Source organism: Ptychodera flava, chromosome 10 (assembly GCF_041260155.1).
Source record: "Ptychodera flava strain L36383 chromosome 10, AS_Pfla_20210202, whole genome shotgun sequence".
Taxonomy (NCBI): domain Eukaryota; kingdom Metazoa; phylum Hemichordata; class Enteropneusta; family Ptychoderidae; genus Ptychodera; species Ptychodera flava.
The window spans coordinates 17,915,760-17,939,916 of record NC_091937.1 but is presented as its reverse complement, the minus strand read 5'-3'; the positions used below and the strand labels follow the sequence as shown (position 1 = coordinate 17,939,916).

Below are 24,157 nucleotides of genomic sequence, written 5' to 3'. Positions count from 1 at the left end.
TTATTTTACATTTCCATTGGGTTGAAAGGTAGGGAGTGGTCAGAACTGCGCCTGTGCAACTTTCTTGTCTACAATCAAACGTCTATATGTATCACGTCAACACAGCTGCCACATTTAATGTTTATCAGAATCGCCGTTTCTCGAACTCAGGTGATGCAAATATTGCATTCAATTATGTCTACGTACGAATCGATGACAATGTAATCAAAGTACATGTAGACAATCATTGCTATTCAAGGAAACTTGCACCCATCCCCCCTAGAAGCAGCCATTTCCGATACATCACGATGACAATGGTGGTAAATCATGTGACGAATTGTACAGGTCATGGCAGGTCACTAAACTTGCTAGGATTTTGGACCATATGGAACAACGTCCCACATCATTCCTTGGACTGTTGATGTTTTGAGTCAATTGGTTCTGTATCTTCTTTAGTTGTCCCGAAGGAACACAGTTCAGACAGCAAACAATGGCGATGGTACGTGGAATGGAGTTTCCTCAACTTTAGACAGTACAGGATGCAAAGCTGCGGCATTTCCTTTGAACGAAGTGCTCTGGTAATTACGTTGCCTTTGCTTAACGGGTGATAAACTAATCCAATAGCGCTGATCGCGATTTCAGCTTTGTTACTAAATAGCTGCACGCTCGCGATATTGGACAAATTCAGACAAATTTTTTTGTTGCATGCGTGGCTGTTGTTGCAGCTTTTAGTCCGGATTATGAATTAATGTAACCCTCAGTATTCACGACTAGCAGCTTTTTCTTCATCGTTCTAGCGGAAAATGCGGACAATTCCTAATTTTACATACTAATGGCAGAAAAATGACGTCTTTGCGGTCTACGCTCTTACAGGTTAACAGTTGCACAATCTCGTAAACATGCCTGCAGACCCAGGGCTCGAAATTAAAATTTTTCCCTGTTAGACCACTTGGGCTACCATTTCCTGAAGTTGGTAGCTCAGTGACAATAGCTGATAGCCTGTGCAATTTGTAGCTTAATAAATACCGTCGTCAGAGAATTTATAGCTAATTTATAGGTATGTAGTTGTCGTCGTTTTTTGATACATTTTACGCAAATGAAAAAAAAAATTCCGTACAGCCTTACACAGGTTTGAAAATGCTAGCGGAAGCTCTGAACTGTGATTGATATATTATGATCTAACTAGTGAAAATGCATTTTCATTGGCCATCATTTCCTGTGCCTGTCAACAAAGTTCATCAGTTCACACATCGACACTTTGTTGCAAAATTCCACTGCACAGTACTGTCTTCTTTGCGATTTGAATAACAAAGTCATAGTCTGCCCTTTCTGTGTCCAACTCACCAGTTGGGTTTGACTGCATTAAGCCTATCCCGAAGTGACGGACATCGCATGCCAAGTTCTAGTTCTGACGACTGAATTTCATGTCCCAGGCGTTGGTAGTCCGTGCGGGCCAGCATTTCATGGATTTTGGTAGCCCTAGGGAAAAGTTGGTAGTCTGTGGACGCGGGGCTACAGCTAATTTCGAGTCCTGAGACCCTAAATTCAGTGTGTCCTTAAAGGCGGAGCCTCCCTTTAAAAGGAAGCGAAGCTATGGCGGCGTTCACTGTGTAAATGGACACCAAACATGCAACACGCGGGCACACGCTCCAGAAAATGCCACATTTTAGTTTTCCCCGGCCGCAAAAAACGCAAACAGACTGCCCAGCGGTCAGCGCGAAGTTGCTGCCGATCGAACTCTGTGGTTATATTCAAAGTCTAACGCGACTGGAAGACAATTTTTAGGAAATTCGAGCGTTGTTGGTAGGGAATCAATGACTGTTGGCGATTTGAACTGACCGTCAATCAAACGCTTGTATAAACCCTGTTTGCAGGATTAGCAAAAGGTGACAAAAGGTTGAGATCAGTTTGTGTAATTAATGTTATAGAAATCAAACACCGTACTGGCCAGGTGTTTGACTGGGAGGAGAGCTCAACTAATGCGAGAACCTGGGATTGAAAAGTGCGGCTTAAACCACAGACAAATAGAAGCAGACTGGCAACGGGTATTGTTCAAGGCGTGAAGCGCTTACGTAAGTCATCCATGTTCGCCTCGCCTCAGGTAGCTCTCGCCTCGCTTTTCCGAAGAGTGCCGACCATGCACCCTTCGGTAGTTTCCGGATTTTCGCCAATTTTTAAGCGAAAGTATGTTCGGCAAAGTTTGTGTTGTTGTTGTCGTGTGGTGCTGAGCGGAATCGGCGTGCTGGCGAAAACGGGAAAGTTTTGAGCTTCGGGAAAGTGAGTTTTACCATTTTAAAAATTCCTCTCACATTTTTATGAATATATAATGAGTGTGTTTCAACCAAATTTGAAAATCTTCTATCAGTACTGTCTGGTTTTACTCAATGGTTTACGGTCAATCATATCGTCTATCAAAAGTTGGTCATTGAAGGACGTGTTTATGAAACTGCGGGCGTGTTATGTTTTGATTGGCCTGAAGCAGTGTTTCTGCCCTCAGAGCTCACTAAGTAAATATGGTTGCTACGCGACTGGCAGCACGATGCCATCTCGTCGTATTTTTTGCATAATCTCGTGCAATTATCAACCACGAACAAAGGTTTCAAAAAAAATCCAACACCTATGAAGCTCATTTTAATATGAAAAGGCCATCGTCTACCGAGACGATCATGGAACAAAAGCCATGCCGCGTTGCTAGTCTGTTTCTTCTATTTGTCTGTGCCTAAACACAGCTGTTTCGTGGCAAAGAAGAGCGGTTCTAAATACTGTTCATTAGTATTAATTGATATCATATGAAATAGAGGCATTTCAGCACTCTGAAATTAAACTCGCGTCACTCATTCCCTATCTTGCGCTTCCGATTCATACACTTGCTCTCTCTCCCATTCATTTGTTGACATATTTTTCTGCAGGACTGAATGAAAATTCCGCCAGAAATTTCATACCAGAATGCAAGACTACACCCACTCTGGATTAAATACATATTTACAACAACAAAATCACACATCTTACTTGTATCCGCCGATAAAACGGTACACGAACTCACCAACACACAATAGTTATCATGACATAAGCTTACGGGTTATACACAAACAGCGAGGTGTCGATTACATCACGACATAAAATCACGATTTTCTCTAAAGCCTTTCATTGCCTCCGCAAGTAACATATATTATTACGTCCCTTGATACGCAACAAATCATTACAAAGTCGGGACATGGAGATCCAACTAGTTTCAATAGCTCTCATGAATCAAAACATCCCATTCTGTCTTATCGCTGGAAAGCATTTTAATGTTCTTTTTTCACTGACTATCCGAAAATAATGCTAGTAATCCGCAAAAGCAAAACGCCATGAGATTTGCAAGGGGTTAAACATTTCACTTATTACAGTAACTCAGACTATCAAGGTACGTCTGGCCAAAAAAGGACACAAACTCTGGAGTGACATTACACACGACTCAACTGCGTATGTACCGCATGTCTTGATGGCACCCCTATGTTGTGACACCCATATTTTCTGAAACATCTATGGAAAGCTTCTGCATGCAGGAACTAGTTTTTCGATTGCCAAGCCCTATTTACAGTGTAAAGAGTATTTTTGAATGTAAAATGTCGGGAAGTATGTGAAGACTTGAAACACTCATTGTTTTCGCGATACATTAGGCATATATTCAATATCACCTTTAACTCACCTTCAAAGATGCATCTATTATCACGAAAAATTCTTGGAAATGAACGAATATTTTACTATCATTTTGCAAGTTTTAGATTAAAATATTATCACATGAATTAATATTCCCTGCCTGCTTATAGTTGACAATTGTGCAAATTAAACCCTGCCATTATAAATAGATTGTCAAATATTGTATTGTTCCTACTTGTTAAATTTCTACATTTGCAGAAACCAGTCACGAGAAACGGGTGTATAGAAGTGTGCCAAAAATAAAAGTAAGTTCTGATGATCAGTAATTTAAGGAATCAATTTCAGCCAATTCTGCATTTCAGTTTTACAAAGGGCTCGATCGGGTGCAGTGGACGCACATTGTCTGTCAAGAATCGGTAACAACTTCCGCCCTGTCTACATCTTGAAAAAAATTACCTCTTTTGGATGTAATATGTCGTTTCTGCATGATATTTTTCACATGGATAAATGGTTTATATTTCTAAGGCTCGATGTTTTCTTCAGCAAAAGCCTTGTTCCAAATCACTGCGTGTTGCCAAAACATTTTTTTCACAGCAATATTTCTCATCAAAGATGACAAGGAAACCCCCTCATACTATATATTTTCAAAACACAGAGACTCTAAACTTAAATACGGTGGTAGTAGTTTACTCAAAGGATGAAGTGGCTGTATATTTGGGGTAAAAACCTCAATTTTGGTACTACTGTTAAAAATTAATGTAAAAGTCAAAAACTTGACACTATTTTCTGAAATGCAGTATTTCACTTGAAAGAAGAGAATATGTAGAAAAAAGCAATTATTTTATTTTGCCTTATCGATCCTCATTCTAAATGCAAGGGTTGAAAGACTGACACTCCAAAAAAGTGATTAAAATCATGATTAGCAAAAATAAAAATACCTCTGATTCAAAATGAAGAACTTTATTGCCAAACAAAATAGTCGTTTGTTATATAGCATTTTACAGAAAACATATAATGTGAAAATTTCAGAAAATTTGACCAAGCGTGAGTGGAGTAAAATTCTTCGAAAATTTTGAAATTGTTAGGAAAATGAAGGCAGGAAGTCGGGTAATTTGAATACATTTAAATAAATTAATACTTACGTATCACGCAACTTACGACTGCTTGACAAGGTAAGAGGTGAACCCAACCAATATTTTAGTCTTCGGTTAACATATTAGTTAAAATTGAATGAATATTTGAAAACAAGTGACTTTTGAGCAAAATACACAGTGTTGGATGCAGCGCCACTTAAGGTTCCAAGACAAGAAATTGACCTTTAAATCTAACAATTCTCTGGGGGTTACTAAACTCGGAGCCTCCATAAATCGTAAATTTCTGAAATACTAGATATAGGAGAATATTTTGGTGACAACAGTGTCACCGTTCTTTATATAACTATCACGTGACAGGTAATTTGCATAACCATTCAAAAATCGATTTCCCTATCTTTTGCCTCAATTCTTCAAAATATCTGACTCAAACTTTCTGGAATGCAAGTCGTCACAACGTTCTTTCTAAATGTGTCTAAGATTTGTTGTTCAAGAAATTGACCTTTAAATCTAACAATTCTCTGGGGGTTACTAAACTCGGAGCCTCCATAAATCGTAAATTTCTGAAATACTAGATATAGGAGAATATTTTGGTGACAACAGTGTCACCGTTCTTTATATAACTATCACGTGACAGGTAATTTGCATAACCATTCAAAAATCGATTTCCCTATCTTTTGCCTCAATTCTTCAAAATATCTGACTCAAACTTTCTGGAATGCAAGTCGTCACAACGTTCTTTCTAAATGTGTCTAAGATTTGTTACATCTTGCTTTAGTGTTTATTGGAGCACAATTGTAAAGAATTCGACTAGGACTAAATTCACCGCTTTAGAAGTTTTCTGGAATAAAAATTGTTTTAGAACGTTAAAAAAAATTCTGAGAACAGTATGAAAGATCCTTAGGACAGCTTGCACTCACACACATTTCAGTCTTATATCTCAAAGAATTGAAACAAAACGGTTTTTGAAAAGGTTATGCAAATTACCTGTCATGAGATAGTTATGTTAACAATGGTGACACTGTTGTTACCGAAATGTTTCCTATATCTAGGTTTACAGAAAATGTACAATTTACGGAGGTTCTGAGTTTATTAACCACCAGAGAATTGTTAGCTTAAAAAGGTCAATTTCTTGTCTTGGAAAACCTTCAGTGACCTGAACACTATGCTTTGGCCACTATTTCAAAAGACGGCTCTAATTGAGTATTTTTCTGTAGATTTATCCTTTAAATAATACCGAAAATACTTAAATTGGGTAGAAATGTACACCCTCCCACTAAACATGGACTTTCCGATAGGATATTACACAAGTAAATATCTTTTACACATACTGTGTCGGAGCTAAGGGATGTCGAGACATAGTGATGTCGTCACTTACGTTCTCTATGTGCTCGCATATTCTTTTATTTTATGACAATATATGAGAGAAGCTGTCCTCTATTTACCTCGTATATACATTAAATCACTGAGGTAGAAACAAATTTGCAGACTCTGGACTGCAAAAGTTAATTTCATGTTACTTTTATTGTTTATTAATGCAATATAACCCCTTTTAGAAGGAAGACAACGCTTTTTTATCGTATCGGGAAAAGATCAATTTTTAGGATGAAGGAATCCTACTTCAATCGGAACTATAGAACTTTATGCTGAAAGTAAGTTGGTTTCTAACTGCGAAATACCGGGTGTCGAGTAGCGGTAATCATCCATCTGACAATTATGGCACAAGACCACTAATTAATTTCCTATTTTAAAACATTGAGCGTCACGAATCCTCTTAATAGGCGTTAGGTCAACGTCAGCTTGACCACTGATGAAATTTTACTGTAGGCAAGTCTACGGAAATTTTGAGACAGCGAGGAAATTTTTAAAACAGCGCCCCCAGTGGTGTTTTTGACAAAATTCAGGCTTACTGTTGTGATTTCTATGGGCCTTAGAACTCCTCATATATTACCACCCAACACTTCAGCCATTATTAACAACAGTCTGCATTCTGATTCAGGCAGAAAAATATCTTTACAAAAATACTTGATATTACAGTTCAAACTAAACAAGCATCCATGCAGGTATCTAAACTTCAATGTCTGCACTATTTTCTTCCGAACTATCTTCGTTTGGGTAACGAACCCGGAAATGAATTAGTGGTCTTGTGCCATTATACAAAAATCAATTCACACATTTCGATTTATTCCAAACCAGATGGCTCGTCTCGTCTTCATAGTCCTTTTAATCTTTGCCGAAGCTTTCCAGCCTGTTTCTCTACAGTCTCTAGAGTCTATGTCTCAACCGGCCACAGAAGAAGTACAAGAACTTCTGAATAAAGTAAGTTATCAAATGTATATCTCACGTTCTCTGTACAATGGTATCTAATGCAAGGTGCGACCGCTTTGGCAAATCTACTGCAATTGTTATTTACAATGAAATGTGGTATTAACTAAGAGTTATTCAGAAAGCTAGTACTTGATTTGATGTGTCATATTTCAATTCTAGTTTGTTTTTCTGAGTCAATAGAAAGCGCAATAACAGTGTTTCCAATCTTAATGGCGGCATCAGCCTCTGCACATTGTGATGATACTAACCATCTAAGGTGTCATACTGGTTGAGAAAAACATCACGCGGAAGATTTGCTTGCATCTAACATTTGAGACTTTTCTTTACCGTCACTATACCGTCTCCTTCAGATCCAAAGTGAAGTTGAAGAAAGTGTTGGGTTGGAGTTTGATGTCTATGTGGCAAAACTATATATAACCCAGGTAGTGAATCGCATAAACTATTTTGTCAAGGTAACTAAATTCAACTTCATTCATCCTGCTTTTTTTAGTAAACAACCACTATTGATTACATTTATGTTGACCAGGTATACGATGTTCTCTGCATCAAATTTGCTTTTTCACCATGAGTGTCCTTCTGCACTCTTTACCTCAGTATGTGCATATGTGTGTGTCTGTGTGTGACTGGAGATTATTTGTATGATGATCACAATCTAAACAATGTCATTTCTATCAGGTTTACATTGGAAATGACGAATACATTCACGTCAAATTTCACAAAGGATTTCAAATGACTGATTCAATGGTAACCCTGATCGCAGTACAGGACAACAAAAGGAAAGACGATGAATTGATTTATTTTTAAGCAAAGCAGCTGGCAAGTTTTTCAACAAGATGTTAACTTTCATAACACAGCACAAGAAACCTTTATGAAATCTATGTATCTTTGACAAAAAATAGTTTCTACTTCATTAGCATCAGACATTCTGTATGATAATGCTACAGCTTCATTTCAGCTGTGTTGCCCAATGTTATAAAAATATAATATTTCAATTGCTTTTGAAATTTTCCATGTACCAAAGTCTGAGTTAGGGATCATGGATACTGAAAGCATGAACATGACAATGAAACTCAATGCCTTTACAGTGAAAGCGTTCAGATTTATTTCAATCATTGTAAGCGGAAAGTCACACCAGTAATATGCCATGGTTACACCACGGGAACTATTTGCATATGCTTGATTCTCAATCACTATTAATATTTTGTTTTGAAGTGTTCTTTGTTCAAGATCTAACTGCAGTTATAACCTCCAGCAGCTTAGAAGCACAATATGTAGTGTTTTGAGGAAGTAAAAATCAAAATTCGTAGTGGCATTTTCGCACTTACAAATTTTCTTTGTTATGGAAAGGGTTGACGTCGAGTTTTCTTTGCAATGATCATTTGTTCAAAGTATGCTTAAGACCTTGCATCAGAACAGATACAATAATGTCAAGTTATCATAGACATTTTTTTTCGTGTAACTTTTTCATTGAAAAGCAATAAGTCAATCACTTGTTAATAATAGCAAAGCACCATCCATATTTAGTCATGTCTTCAACTGCAGTCCATCCTTATCTATCTTCCATGAAAAAAGTTTAAAACAGAATTATTTCCGAGTTTTATTATCCATCAGATGCACTTACCTTCTCTTGTCTCTTGAAGTAACTTTGAGGTGTATATTATTTCATATCTCTCATTCCTTTCGGATTGATCACTTGTGTTTCTTTCTGTTGTTTCAAGAACCTTGCTGTGTGCCATATTTCTTTTTAGTACTAAATAAAAATATACACAACTCAATGAAACTAATACCAACTTATGTGTTTATTGTCATTCTTTTGGTACCTCTTTAAAATGGGAGCTGATAGTTTGAAAGATATGCTGATAAGTTTTAGCATGCTGTCTTTCTTCAAACTTCAGAGATAATCTTGTTGCTAATAATGTGAACGTTGTGCGCGTATTTACATTGGCTTTGGATATATGCAACAATATGATATCTCGAAATTCACCTTCAGTGACAGATGTCCTCAACTATTCTCCTGGTCTGGGGGGGTTTAACGACACCATCGTAATTTGCGCCATCTGTTTCATCAAACACACAAACACCTCTTTGATCAGATATTTTGCAGCTTTGTGTCCATGAAATCTGCAGTGATTAGAATTATATAAGAAAATTGTCTAATTATGAGATAGCAAAAGTAGCAACTTTGTGACAATGCAAGTCTTGGGTGATGCCAAACAGCTATTACACATGAGATCTGTTTGAGGAAAATATGATCGTCGCTGTGGGAGATCTGGATAATTTTGTTGACAAACAAGGCGACTACATTTTCAGTTACGGCATATGTACAATAAGAAGCTTCAAGCCAAGATAACTTGAGAGGAGACAGTGGTTTGTTAGTGCATATGCACATGATAATATATGCACAGTGTCAACTGTCCATGATAGTGCACAGTGACCAAATGCATTTACAGAGCATCAATGAACTTAACATGACTTTTATGTACAAACTAATTTTACCTCGTCCATCTTTGAGTTGAATTTCCAAACAGGCATGAAATCATGGATTAGAACTAAAAACAGAGGTTAGTAAGATTTTCCTACCTACAAAATAGAATGCTTCTTCTCCTTCGTCTTCATTAATTGTTCAGATACATTCTCTCTAAACACACGCCATTTAAAGATTTTTGCACTATAATTGCAGTTTCTATGAAAAACATAACATCTAAACTTCTATCAAGCTCTCACTCTTCAGTCTTCAACAATGGCACTGTAACCACAGTTAACATGAAGTCACATTTAGTGGGAACGCTTAGATCTATGCTGAACTCCACGCGCATTGCCATATCAGAGTGTTCGTCGAAGATACAGTTGCTGGCACTCTCGCTCATCAAATTATGCACGGTTTACGCGGCAATTACTAAAATGTGGGTCCTAAACTTGATCCGGTTGTATTTTATTTCATTTCATTTTAATGGAAATTTAAACAACACGTTGAAAAAAATCAAGACAGGTATGGAAACTTGTAAGCTTATTTGATAAGTATTGTTTTTCTGTTGTGATATTGCAAAAAACACGTTCAAACAGATGTATTGAAAAAACCGTCAATACATGACATGGTCGGTAAAATGGAGGGGTATTTCGTGTACAAAATCCTTAAGTTTCGAATATTTTTTGATAAACTTAGCATAGTTTAAGCATTTTAAAAATCTTTCTCGTACTACTTACATTTGCGCGACATGATATTGATTTAAAATAGAATCCAATCATAATATCTATTTAAAATCTTGAAGGATCATGTGAACTATAATTTCCATGATACATTTATTTTTATTTATAATCGAAAACCTCTTCATACTACTTCACATATCCAAAGATATCTTGTTTTCGTCAATGATATATCCAAAAAACTTACAATTAACCTGTGGTGTTTAAATAGTCAACGTCACCCTTGACGGCGTCAACGAAAGTTGAGTTACGTTACGTTAGATATTGGGGAAGTCTTGGAGGAGTGCGTTACCTCCACAACACCCTGCACAAAATCAGACAAACTCATGCAATACGGCAGCTAGGATTGCAAATTATTTTACGGTCCATTGTGTCCGAATGTATGTGTAAGGTGCAGCTCATCGTCTTTTCAATAGGTTTGAAAATGTCAAATGCTCAGAGCTACGATTTATCTGACTTGCACATACAGTACTGGTAGAGAGAACAAAATAAATAACAACACCCCAATAACTATCACACAACAATCAATATGTGTCAAATGTTTATGTATTTTTAGCGGACAACTGTCCCTTTCTACAAATACAACATTTTTTATCTTATATTTTGAATCTTCACCTCAAATACATGAGGACACAGTGATATGAATTAAATAATACATCATATTGAAAAGTACAACACCAGCAGCTAAAACATAACCTGAAGCTACAGTAACACTCAGTTGCATACAACTGCTTGAACTTGAAATATGTAGTGAAGAGTGAGACTGGAAAGTGCGAATTTACATTTACTCGTCATTGCTTTTAAAAGACATGGTAGATACACCATCCACATCCGCAACTTCATTTTCGTCGCCACGATCGAAGTAAATCGACTGCACTCGAAACAGATGAAAGTGATGCATTTGGAACACAGAGGCCCTTCTCCCTTTGCATTGGAGGAGTTCTCCCAGCAAAACAGTCACGCGTGAATAATCGGTACTAAATACCACCAATGGAATTCAGACGATACTCACAGTTACACCAAAAAGTCAAAGGGATTTTTGAAATTTCAACTGCACCTTTGAGAAATACAAGCACGGCCTGTCACTAGAATCCACCCATTGAAATTCCCATCCCGGGCCCCTGAGTAGCGAATACGCTGCGTCGCAGTCACTTGTTCTGCATCCCCGCTCTTGGGATGGCTATATACATGAATCAATATCAGTGAAAATGTAAAATTTTTAACATACAAATGGCCTGAAACGATGAATTATATGCCAAATATAAGTTTTACGGGAAACCGTGCAAATGTATCGGCGGAGATATTCAAACTACACGGTCGGTCGAATCACAGTTTCTCAACACACAGGGAAAGATGTACATTTGCATAACTTGAATTCAGTTCTTGGTCCTGGGCCAAGTCGGGTACCACAAATACGGTCAATCCATGAAAAATATGAATGTTGACAAAAATGTGATAAAAATAATGGTCAGAATCTGAGCTGTTAAAAAAACCCACAAAAATGGCGGTCGTATTCAACTCATACGCCGTGATTCGGAAGGTACACAGAACTCACCTGTCCAATAACTGCTTTGCAAAATCTCTATGGGAGAGAATGCCGAGGCGCTCCCGATAGTTTTCCCAGCGGCTATACTGGTCAACTATGCGAATTCTGGTGAAATCAGCAAACTTTCTTTTCCGTTTTTTTTCGCCAAGTCAGTAGGACTCGGCTTTCTCCCACGGGGCATGACCGATCACCAACGCGTCAGCCTAGGCTCATACTCCCTAGCTTATAGTTGACAACGGCCCCAGTGCCGAACATTCGATGTTCGGAAACTGAATTTAGGTGGCCATCGGAATTCAAACTTTAACTTTTTTCATGACATGTTTTTATCGATATCTCGCAATCCGCGCGCAGTCACCACATCAAATATCGCCCGTTGGCATTAAAAAAATGTGTTTTAAAAATGTTACCAAGTGGGAGTGCCACTTTAAGTCACCTGAACACTATGCTTTGGCCGCTATTTTGAAAAGACGGCTCTAATTGAATATTTTTCTGTAGATTTATCCTTTAAAAAATACCGAAAATACTTAAATTGGGTAGAAAAGTACACCCTCCCACTAAACATGGACTTTCCGATAGGATATTACACAAGTAAATATCTTTTACACGTACTGTGTCGGAGCTAAGGGATGTCGAAACATAGTGATGTCGTCACTTACGTTCTCACATATTCTTTGTATTTTATGACAATAAATGAGAGAACCTGTCTTCTATTTACCTTGTATATACATTAAATCACAGTGTTAGAAACAAATTTGCAGACTCTAGACTGCAAAAGTTAATTTCATGTTACTTTTATTGCTTTAATGCCATATACCCGGTAATCTCTTTTAGAAGGAAAACGACAATATTGTTTTTCGTCGTATCTATATATAAATCAGTCTTTAGGATAACGGAATCCTACTTCAATCGGAACTATAGAACTTTATGCTGAAAGTAACTTCAATGAAGTTTTTCACTGCGAACTACCGGGTGACAAGCAGCGGTAATCGCCAATCTGACAATTATGGCACAAGACCACGGTCTAATTAATTTCCCATAGGCCACCACAGTAGCGTTGAGCTCAATTTTCCCATTTTAAAAAATTCAGCGGCACGAATCATCTCAACAGGTGTTAGGTCAATGTCAGCTTGACTACTGGTGAATTTTTCGTGTGGGTAAGTCCACAGAAATTTTGAGATAACGAGGAAAATAGCCCCCATTAGTGGTGTTTTTGACAAAATTCAGGCTTATTGTTATGATTTCTATGGGCCTTAGAACTCTTCATTTTACCACCCAATTCTTCAGCCATTATTAACAACAGTCTGCATTCTGATTCAGGCAGAAAAATATCTTTACAAAAATACTTGATATTACAGTTCAAACTAAACAAGCATCCATGCAGGTATCTAAACTTCAATGTCTGCACTATTTTCTTCCGAACTATCTTCGTTTGGGTAACGAACCCGGAAATGAATTAGTGGTCTTGCGCCATTATACAAAAATCAATTCACACATTTCGATTTATTCCAAACCAGATGGCTCGTCTCGTCTTCATAGTTCTTTTGATCTTTGCCGAAGCTTCCCATCCTAGTGGTATACTGTCCACTATGCCTCAACCGGCCACAGAAGAAGTACAAGAACTTCTGAATGGAGTAAGTTATCAAATGTATCTCTCGCGTTCTCTGTACAATGGCATTTAATGCAAAGTGCAACCGCTTCGGCAAATCCGGTTTAATTTTTATATACAATGAAATATGGTATTATCAAAGAGTTATTCATAAAGCTGGTCCTTGATTTGATGTCTTATATTTCAATTATTTGTTACCCCTGTTGTAATATTCAATACAAACGAGTTTGTTTTTCTGAGTCACTAGTTAGCGCAATTACAGTGTTTCCAATCTTAATGGAAGGTATGAACCTGACATTGTGATGTTACAAATAATCTAAGGTGTCAAAACGGTTGAGAAAAAAATCATGCGGAAGATTTACTTGCATCTAACATTTGAGACTTTACTTTACCGTCACTATACCGTCTCCTACAGATCCAAAGTGAAGTTGAAGAGAGTGTTGGGTCGGAGTTTGATGTCTATGTGGCAAAACTATATATAACCCATGTAGTGAGTGGTGTAGACTATTTTGTCAAGGTTACTAAATTCAACTTCATTCATCCTGCTTGGTTCAGTGAATAACTGCTATTGATTATATTAGAAGGGCACAGCAATAATTGTTTTCATTTTCCATGAACCAAAGTCGCCTGGTGAAGGACAGGAAACAATAACAGTCTGAAACAGTATATATTTATATTATGAGTGAATCACCATTCCAAAAAAAGGTCAACAATAGTGTACTGCTTGTTTATAATCCATCACAACATGCTGTTACGATATTGACTTCAGTCTGGTTGCATGCAAACTCCATTGTTTGTAGTCTTACCTAAAGGTCAGGCCCTGGGGTCAGGCCTCTGGCACAGTGCCTATGATATATTTTGTCTGAACGGCACAATGTGTGTGATATGAATATTCATCAATGACAATGGGTCATTCCATTTGAATTTGCATACCAAAGTCATACGACAAGGTCAGGCCTCTGGTTTAAGGCTATTTTGTCTTCTTTGCACAATGTGTTTGTTTGTGTGTGTGTGTGTGTGTGTGTGTGTGTGTGTGTGTGTGTGTGTGTGTGTGATATAAATATTAATTATTGATAACGAGTCATTTCCATTGAATTAGTATACCAAATCAAACCATGAATACGTTTTGCAAAATAAATACAGTTATGCGACACTTCAAGCAGTGAATGAACTTTTTTACCCAACATTCTTATACTAAATCGTTAGCTTTTAGACCTCCGGATCAGGTCTTTGGAAGTTTTGAGTCACGACTATTTTGTCTACAGATCATAATCATGTTGTGCGATACATGAATATTCATCAATGATAATGAATCATATCAATTGTAAGTGCATACTTTAATATTAATTGCACTTTCCATAGATATGTTAGGTAGTACATGTACTGCAAGAACTGGATGCCATGTAGGATGTACACAATCAGACAATTTAGTTCCTAACCTTTGTAAATAATAGCATACAAAACCAAAGATTCTTTCAAATACCTTTACACATACTATCGAAGCACACGCCATACGACATCAATAAGAACCCTCATCTCAGATTTCTCTCAAAGAAGGTACCATAAATCGGTGGCTTAAAAGGGCAGGAAAGAATCGCTTTTATTCCTCTTTTGGTACCAGCACATTCATGTTGACCAGGTATTCGATGTTCTCTGCATCAAATTTGCTTTGTCACCATGAGTGTCCTTCTGCACTCTTTACCTCAGTATGTCAATGTGCATATGTGTGTGACTGGAGATTATTTGTATGATGATCACAATCGAAACAAATTTCATTTTTATCAGGGTTACATTGGAAATGACAAATACATTCACGTCAGATTTCACAAAGGATTTGAGATGGCTGGTTCAATGGTCACTCTGACTACAGTACAAGAGGGTAAAAAGGAAGATGATGATTTGATTTATTCCTAAGCAAAGCAGCTGCCAAGCTTCTCAACAAGAGGTTAACATTCATGACACAGGACAATAAAATGTATCTTTGACGAAATCAGTTTCCACTGCATTAGCATCAGACATTTTGTATGATAATGCTACAGCCTCATTTCAGCTGTGTTGCCAAATGTTATAAAAATATAATATTAAAATTGCTTTTGAAATTTTCTATGTACCAAGTCTGAGTTAGGGATCATGGATACTGAAAGCATGAACATGACAATTAAACTCAATGCCTTTACAGCGAAAGCGTTCAGATTTATTTCAATCATTGTATACGCAAAGTCACACCAGTAGTATGCCATAGTTACGCCATGGTAACCATTTGCATATGATTCTCAATCACTGTCCAGATTTTGTTCTGAAGTGTTCGTTGTTCAAGATCTGACTGCAGTTATAACTTCCATCAGCTTATAAACACAATATATAGTGCTTGGAAGAAGTTAAAATCACAATTTGTAGTTGCATTTTCGCGCTTAAAAATTGTTCAATTTGGGGGAAGGGGTTGACGTCAACTGAAATGAGGTTTCTTTGCAATGAGCATTTGTTCAAAGTATGTATAAGACTTTTCATCAGAACAAATACAATAATGTAATAATAGTAAAGGACCAGCCATATTTATTCATGTCTTCAACTGCAGTCAATCCTTTTCTATCTTCCATTTTCCATTAAAAAAGTTTGAAACAGAATTATTCATTATCCATCAGATGCACTTACCTACACTTGTCTCTTGAAGTAACTTTGAGGTGTATATTATTTCATATCTCTCATTCCTTTCGGTCTTATTACTTGTTTTTCTTTCTGTTGTTTCAATTATTCCAAGAACCTTGTTGTATACCATATTTCTTTTTCTTACTAAATAAAAATATACACAACTCAATAAAACTAATACCAACTTATGTTTCATTGTCATTCTTCTAGTACTTCTTTTCAAGGTAGCTGATAGTTTGAAAGATATGTTGATACTATTTAGCATGCTGTCTTTTTTCAAACTTCAGAGATAATCTTGTTGCTAATAATGTGAACATTGTGCACGTATGTACATTGGCTTTGGATAGATGCAACTATTTGATACCTTGAAAGTCACCTTCAGCCACAGATGTCCTCCACTATTCTCCTGATCTGGGAGGTTTCACGACAGCATCGTAATTTGCACCCTCTGTGTCACTAAACACACACACACACACACTTATATATGCTGGTACATTTCGTGACGCAAGATAAAAAAGGTGACATAATAGAACATTCACTTCGTTTTGAGCAGATATTTTGCAGCTTCGTGCTTATGAAATCTGCAGTGATTAGGATTATATAAGAAAATCTGCTTATTATGAGATTGCAAAAGTAACAAATTTGTGACCATTTAAGTCATGGATGCTGTCAAATTGGTACCGGTATAAACCCCATGAGATGCACTTGAAGCAAATATGATCGTCGCTAAAGAATTGTGGAAGATCCGGATAATTTTATTGACAAACAAGACGACTACATTTTTTGTTACGGCATATGTACAAAAATAAACTTCCAAGCCTAGATAACTTGAGAAGAGACCGTGTGGTTTGAAAGTACGTATGCACATGATTATGCACAGTGTCCATGATATTTGCACGGAGGCCACAGGCATTTACAGAGCATCAATGAACATAACAGGACTATTATGTACAAACTAATTTTACCTCGTCCATCTTTGAGTCGAATTTCCAAAAGGTCATGAAATCATGGATTCAGAACTAAATGCGCATAGAGACTGAAAAAACAGAGGTTAGTAAGATTTTTCTACCTACAAAATAGTATGCTTCTTCTCCTTTACTTTATCATTGTTCAGATACATCTCTCTAAACACATCGTTTAAAGATTTTTGCACTATAATTGCAGTTTCCATAACAAACACGAAATCCAAACTTTTATCAAGTTCTCACTCACAATCTTCAACTGTGGTACTGTAACCACAACTAACACAATAGATGATACACATATTGTTGAGTCACGTTTACCTGTCTGAAACCATGATTTTTTTGTTTATGATTTCCCATTAAACATCTACTTCCATCAAACGGTTTCATTACATGTAAACTAAAACAGAGGTATTTTTATTTAATATTTAAAGACGTTACAGACTCCTTGACTTAATGACCACAAGTCCGCACACCTTTCTCTCTTGGTCTGCATTGTACGTTGTCCGCCACCGTTTGCCTTTGAATTTTAACATGATGAACGCATTTTGGACGTCGATTTGCTTTGTCAGCTTATGTCATTGCAAAGTATGTATAAATTGGAGGGCAGTCGCAAACAGCTTTTACTTTCTCCTCCAAATTTTAGTCTGTCAAACTAACATCTAGAAATAAAATCAAATTTAAATATTTATAAGATTTATAAACAAGGTCTTTATACAGTATGAACTACCCCGGCGGTGGAACTCACACTGAGGATGGCTGGATGTATACCCATCTTTGTTCAGTAGAATTTCAAAACGCCGCTTATCTGGGATTTTCAGCTAAAAAGACACCCCTATTTGAGACATATGGGAGAAAATGTGCCCAAAAATCACCCCCTTGTTTGCAAAATCTGGGACAGGGAGATATACAGCTATGCCAATGTTGTTTAGATCAATGCAATATGTTGTAGTTGTCCGCATCAAATACTAGTATCTCCATTGTAATCCGAAGCAACATGATAACGTTGGAAAAGCATACATTGTACCGAACATAAACATTTGAAGCAATCTCATTTTCAATCTAGCATTAACATGGCTGTACATCTTTAAGAAAATTGTTTACCAGATCTTGATGAGGTATTTTTAGTCATTCCACCCAGCGACCTCGTGAAAAAGTACCCCTTTCCCTTGTTTTAACGGACCTTTATATCATGAACAAAACACGTGTTTTCCGTGAATTCGGAAACACGCATGTGTACCGGCCATTTTTCCTGAGAGTGGCACCCCGGGCTGGATAGCTGTACGTTACTGTTGTTGCATGTGCATCTGCGCGCGTTTATTGACCTATCCTTCTCCAACTGGAGATTTATTTATGGATCGTAATAATTAAACGCGTCACAAAACATTCACGTCCAAATTTTCGAAAGACTCGATGGTTCATTTACGCCGACTGGACTAGAAGAAAACAAAACGAATAATGACCCATTGAATATCATCGTATAGACAAACACCAGATCATAGCAATCCAGCTACGCTCGCATTTTACAATTTTACAACAGTGTATACCCCTCCCCCCAAAAAAACACAAAATAACGCCGAAATTTTGTGACCTGTGTTATATATCTGCATGGAATGATATGTGAATGAAAATATACACCAATGATTTATAGCTCCCATTTGAGATTGAGACATTTACTCATGCATTCCTTTAGAAAAAAAAAATTATTATCAGGTTTCTGACAATACTATGAATATTGATTTAAATGACACTAACCACACGTTTTGAATAAATGTAGTTTTAATCAGTCCGAGGGAACATTCCCTTTTTGCTCCTGGGTGCGAAATGATAAAAAATTCGCGCGTGTTTTCAAATTAATTACATTAAGGGTGACAAGAAAACCGAACCAAACTAATGTCGACCAAACATGATACGCTCAAGAAGTTGAAGGGGCTGTGGGTAACATTATTTTTAAAAGTGTTTAAATTCATTTTGTAAAAGTAATTTGGGAGAAATTCGCAGTGTTTTCGCAAAAATATATGCCACAGTGTATGCTACTAAATTAAAATATGGCATGTTGTACTCAACTTTTTGCTTTTGAATGAAAGAAGCCTTAACCCTTGCTAATGTTTCACAATCTTCTAATCGGGATAAACTTGATGAATTTGAATAGACATTCCATTACGAAGATCTTTGTGGGTAGGCGGTCAATGTAGGAAATGTTGGACAATTCTTTTACAAAAACGCCTCCGAAACAAATGCAGCCTTGTTAATTTTTGATAATTTCGCTTGATAGATGAGATGAAAATTGAGTAGTGCACGTGGATTCTACCCTCTCGGCAAAGTACAAAATCTCGGAACTTGAGCAAAATTTGCATATCGTCATTCTTACCTCACTATTTATGTGTTTACTTCCAAAACTGATAACGTTTATCATACATATCTTGACATTTAACTTGAAATAGAACGACTGTATACTTTATTTACTTATGATAAGTAATCTGCCCTGTTACGCATAGGAACACCATGTCTTAAAGGGATATAGTCGTCGGAACTGCGCCTGTGCGAGTTTCTTGTTTACAAACAATGTATTTCGTGCACGATATTAAGATGCACCTCATCATCATAGCTGCAACATTTAAATTACACGATGATAGATTATGACAGACATGTTTTAACTGTCATCAATCGCCATTGTGTCTTGGATACATTGTTGCCTAGGGTCGTATGGGTCCCATTATACGACTTTTGAGCGCAGTTCCGACGACTTTATCCCTTTAATATAGCTGTGGGTCCATAAGCTGTGGTGTTTCAGACGGGATTCCTGCCTTTTACGGGCTGGTTTTGATTTTTACGTGGCGGGGTTAAAATCGTAAAAGTCAAAACCAGCCCGTAAAAGGCAGGAATCCCGTCTGAAAACACTACAGCTATGGACCAACAGCTCGTCTTAATATGGCCATTCTCTGACATCTTCGTACTCCTTTCATTCTGGTTGATACGCGCGTTGCTACTGCTGAGCTTATCACTCAAAAACCTTTTATCAAGGATACCTAGATTAACGAGGTCACAGTAAAATTCGTCCCATTGTCATTAGAGTTCAGCTGATGTCAGGGTCTCGCCAATGGTCAAGGTCAAAACTATTTGTCGCACAACCAAAGGATGTGTTGGTATTGGTAGCTGTAGTGATGAAGCTGGCGTTTTACAAGATACTCTTGTGTGGAGGCATACAATAGGTTTCCCTAATTATAAATATCCATCGAGGCAAGGCGAAGTCACATCCATCGATCCTTCTCCATTTGTTTGACTTGAGGGGAAGTACCAAAAATCTTCAGACTACTAGACATCAAGTTCGTTTCAAATACATTGAATTATTACAAAAAGACGTACGGACTTCCCATGTTTGGTTTTGGCCTCTCCCGATGCTGTTTCTGCGTTAAGAGGTGTTGCCGAAGCATGGGAGTTTTAATATATGATCTTAAAGGCATTACGTCAATCGCACACTGGATATTGATTTAAGATAAAATCCACACATAATATCTATTAAAAATCTTGAAGGGATCATGTGAACTATGATGTCAATGACACATTTTTTTTATTTATAACTGACCTCTTTCGAAAACCTCTTCATACTACTTCATATATTCAAGATATATCAAAAAACCTTACAATTAACCTGTGGTTTTTCAATAGTCAATGTCACCCTTGATGATTGTTAAGGCAAAAATAAAAATTGTGCTTTTCCGATAACATGATTTTTAAAAATAGGGTAGGTAGGTCGGCAATGATTTTTTTCCCAAAATATTTTTACTTTTAAGTGTGCATGTTTCAGCGTTCACACATGGCCACAACATTTTCAGAAAAACGTATCATACATATAAAAGGAATAAACACATAAAGACATCCTCGTTAAGCAAAAATCAAATGCCAGGTAATGAACCCGTGATTGTACGTTTTTTTTCCCTTTTTTTACTTCCGTGTTTACGTTGTTTTAAAAAGTTTAGGGTCGGCAGGTAAAAACTAGGGTAGGTGGGTTATCGGAACAGCACAATTTTTTTCTCGGCCCAATATGGAGTCAAAGAAAGCTGAGCGTATTTAAGACTTTACGTTAGATATTGAGGAAGTCTTGGGGGAGTGTTACCTCCACAACACCCTGCAGAAATTGGGGAACCCGTAGGCTGCAATACGGCAGCTGGGGTTTTACACTTGCAAATCATTTTACTGTCCATTGTGTCAGAATGTATATGTAAGGAGCAGCTCATGTTTAATATGTCTTTCAAATAGCCCGGGTTTGAAAATGTCAAATCCTCAGACCTACGGATTTAGCATTGCCCTTGACCATCACGACATCCGGTAATGAACCAGTACCATAATATTTTTTCTTTCCCCGAACACAATTGCCAGTTTTAAAATGGGGAACTTGTGAATAGAAGGAAAACAGAGTGCTATTACTCTGAAATTGCCGAATACAAAATCGAAAGTACATACTTTTTTGACTGAAGGTTACCTGCGCCACGCGGTGTTCTTTCCACACAGTATATAAAGAAATAAATCAATCAATGACTAAATAAAAATCAGTTAATAAATGAATTATTGAATTACTTTGAAGTTGCCTGATGCGAAACTGAAGGTATCATTTTTGAGACTGAAGTTTATTTGCAACACCGTGTTCTTTTGCACACAATAAACAAACAACTAACTAAATAAATAAATAAATAAAGAATTACTGAAAAAAGAAAATAGCATACGATTTTACAAAACTTTAAAAAGTACAAATAATGCACGGAATGCGTTTTTTCGTTGAAAGAGTATTAGTCGTTTGATTTGTATAGCTTCTTTTACCACAAAACACCAGACTGCAAAATAATTAAATCTCTCGATTTTTCTCGACTTTCGTATGTTCTTTAGCGCCACCAAAAGAGCCCAAAATCACCGAAAACATTTGTTTTGCAATTTGTTTGAGGTCATACCACAGATCGACTCCAACTGTAGGTCGTACGTGATTTGGTTAATTTTTCTGTTCTTTAAATGTAGCCAGCATAGTAGCAATATCTTCATCACATTCGCGACAAAAATGCAAAACGATTTTGCATTTCAATCAAGAGTAAAGAAAGGTAGGGACTCGTCGGGACTGCGTCTGTAAAACTTTCTTGTTTAAAACAATGTATTTCATGAGCGATATCCAGTTGTTTCAAGTCAACAAAGCTGCAACATTTAATGTTTACTATGTACATTGTGAGGAACATGTTTTTAAATACTGCGCAGTTCATCGAAGTGTTCAATGCGTGAAAAGATAAGCATCCCCGTCAGCGCGTCTGACTGCAACTTTTTATGAGCTGTCAGAATGCGTGTACGTAGCGTCCAACCAACTTATTGAAAATTGAAAATTGAAATCACCTTCAAAATGCAATTTTCATTTGAATGAAATAATAACCTTTTTAATATTCGTTTTTGCAGACAAAATTTTATTTTACCGATTTTTTGGTACGGTTTTCGCGGCCAATCAATTCCAAAAAATATTAAACAGCCTTTTGGCATAGAAAGCAACATTTGAAATGTTTCAAATTGAAAATTATTTTTCATTTTTATCTTCGTTGAAAACAAGAACGATTGACGGCCCGTTTTAAATAAAGCTTCTGCTATTTCATTATTAATAAAACATAATTCTGTTTCGCCTTCTCTATATTTTAAATCCGAAAAGCAATTTTCAGTAACACAAATTAAGTTTTAATCATCAATTAATTCTGTTTCGTTCATAAGATTTGAAGACACAAGTTCGGGATTACTTTTATTCAACGTTCCTTGTTTCATATTTTGATTTTAATTCATTTTTTAAAAATGATGTTGCCATTCTCAACAAAGCATAAAAATAATTTCAAGTCTTCAACGTTATTCTATCTTAAGATAACAAAAATGGTATTTCTTCCGATTTTTTTAAAATATAAATATATGATAATTTTGACATTTGAAGGAGAACAAAAATGATGAGAATTGAAACTCGTTAATGCTAAATCATGTACACAACTAATTTAAAATGAATTCGCTGTTCATTTTGTTACTTGCGAAAATTGAATATTGAAATGGTAAGTTTCAACCATTTTCATGTTTTTGAAAATGGTCGATAAACGACTTACATGTTATTTCAATTTCTTTGCTGTTCCTGGCCCTCTACCGGCCAGTGGGCGAGCAGCGATGTGTGCGAGATTTCCGGCTTCCGTCAACGCAAGAACTTAGGTAAATTTAAAATGGTGTTGTCTTCCTTAGTCTCTGAAGAGTTTATGCGGCAAATGGTTGTTTTTGAAGGTAAAACACACCGCAAGATAGCATGTACTTTGAAAGACTTGTTTCCTGATCATAATCTGTCAGGATTACGCGAGAGATCAGTGCGCAGATTTTGTGAAATACATGAAATTAAGCGACCAATGACCAATGATTAGTACAACATTTACTGTTAACATAACGAGCACTAGCAACACTCAAAATATACCCTTAAACAAAAATCCTTATAAGCGTCGAGAAACTCCGGTCGATGCTGGGTCATGTCAATTATAATATGACACCACACACCTGATCGCTCACTATAGTCAGTCAATAGAGTGGCTAACTCTCTGAACTCTCTCAATAACGAATCTGGCTTCTCCTCCTCGAGGACGAAGATGACTTCATCACACAACCAAGCGGAGGGGATACAAAACAAGAGAGCGACTGATGAAGGAACCCCATTTTTGGTTCCGAAACACCGTTAAGACGAATCACTCAATCAACAAACCGGTTTACCGGGGACCCAGATCACATGACTAGGGTCAAAGCACTATCGATTCACCGGTGTCTCGCCATGTATTCCACACAAAATAAATGCAATGATCCTTTTATTCACCACATCGTAATACTAAACAATCTTGGTAGAGCCGATGTGTGGAGTAGTCCTACGAGTATGGCGAGAGTGTCCGGCTTTGGCTACGCCGTGGGAGGCGGCGTAGCTAAAGCCTGACACTCTCGCCATACTCGTAGGGCTAATGTGTGGAGTTGCCCTCAATTTCCTTTATATCGTCTTCGGTGGCATGGCCAGTCTTCCGCAGCACATGCACTAAGCTGCTAAGCGCAGGAACAAATATGCCTTGCGGAAACCGGAAGTCTCGTACGCATTGATGCTGCTCACCCACTGGCCGGTAGAGGG

General features: G+C 37.1%; 2 protein-coding genes across 5 annotated transcripts in view; both read left to right on the top strand.

The window, feature by feature from the left end:
• The window catches only part of LOC139142158 (biotin--protein ligase-like), a 635,662-nt gene that overhangs the window by 377,500 nt on the left and 234,005 nt on the right, over positions 1 to 24,157 (top strand). The window lies entirely within an intron of this gene.
• Positions 391 to 16,140, top strand: LOC139142147 (cystatin-A-like). 4 transcript variants are annotated; one of them, XM_070711994.1, is made up of 6 exons: positions 391 to 557; positions 3,880 to 3,926; positions 6,909 to 6,977; positions 13,377 to 13,421; positions 13,812 to 13,913; positions 15,182 to 16,140. In XM_070711994.1, exons 3-6 carry the CDS (start codon positions 6,909 to 6,911, stop codon positions 15,308 to 15,310), a joined length of 345 nt encoding a protein of 114 aa, XP_070568095.1. In that variant the 5' UTR covers positions 391 to 557; positions 3,880 to 3,926; the 3' UTR covers positions 15,311 to 16,140. The 4 variants fall into 4 exon arrangements, 3 of the variants coding, with proteins under 3 accessions (XP_070568095.1, XP_070568094.1, XP_070568093.1); XR_011554306.1 differs by lacking the exons at positions 13,377 to 13,421; positions 13,812 to 13,913; positions 15,182 to 16,140 and adding exons at positions 7,391 to 7,492; positions 7,716 to 8,824 and having other exon boundaries at positions 441 to 557; positions 6,909 to 7,031; XM_070711993.1 differs by lacking the exons at positions 391 to 557; positions 3,880 to 3,926 and adding an exon at positions 6,650 to 6,775.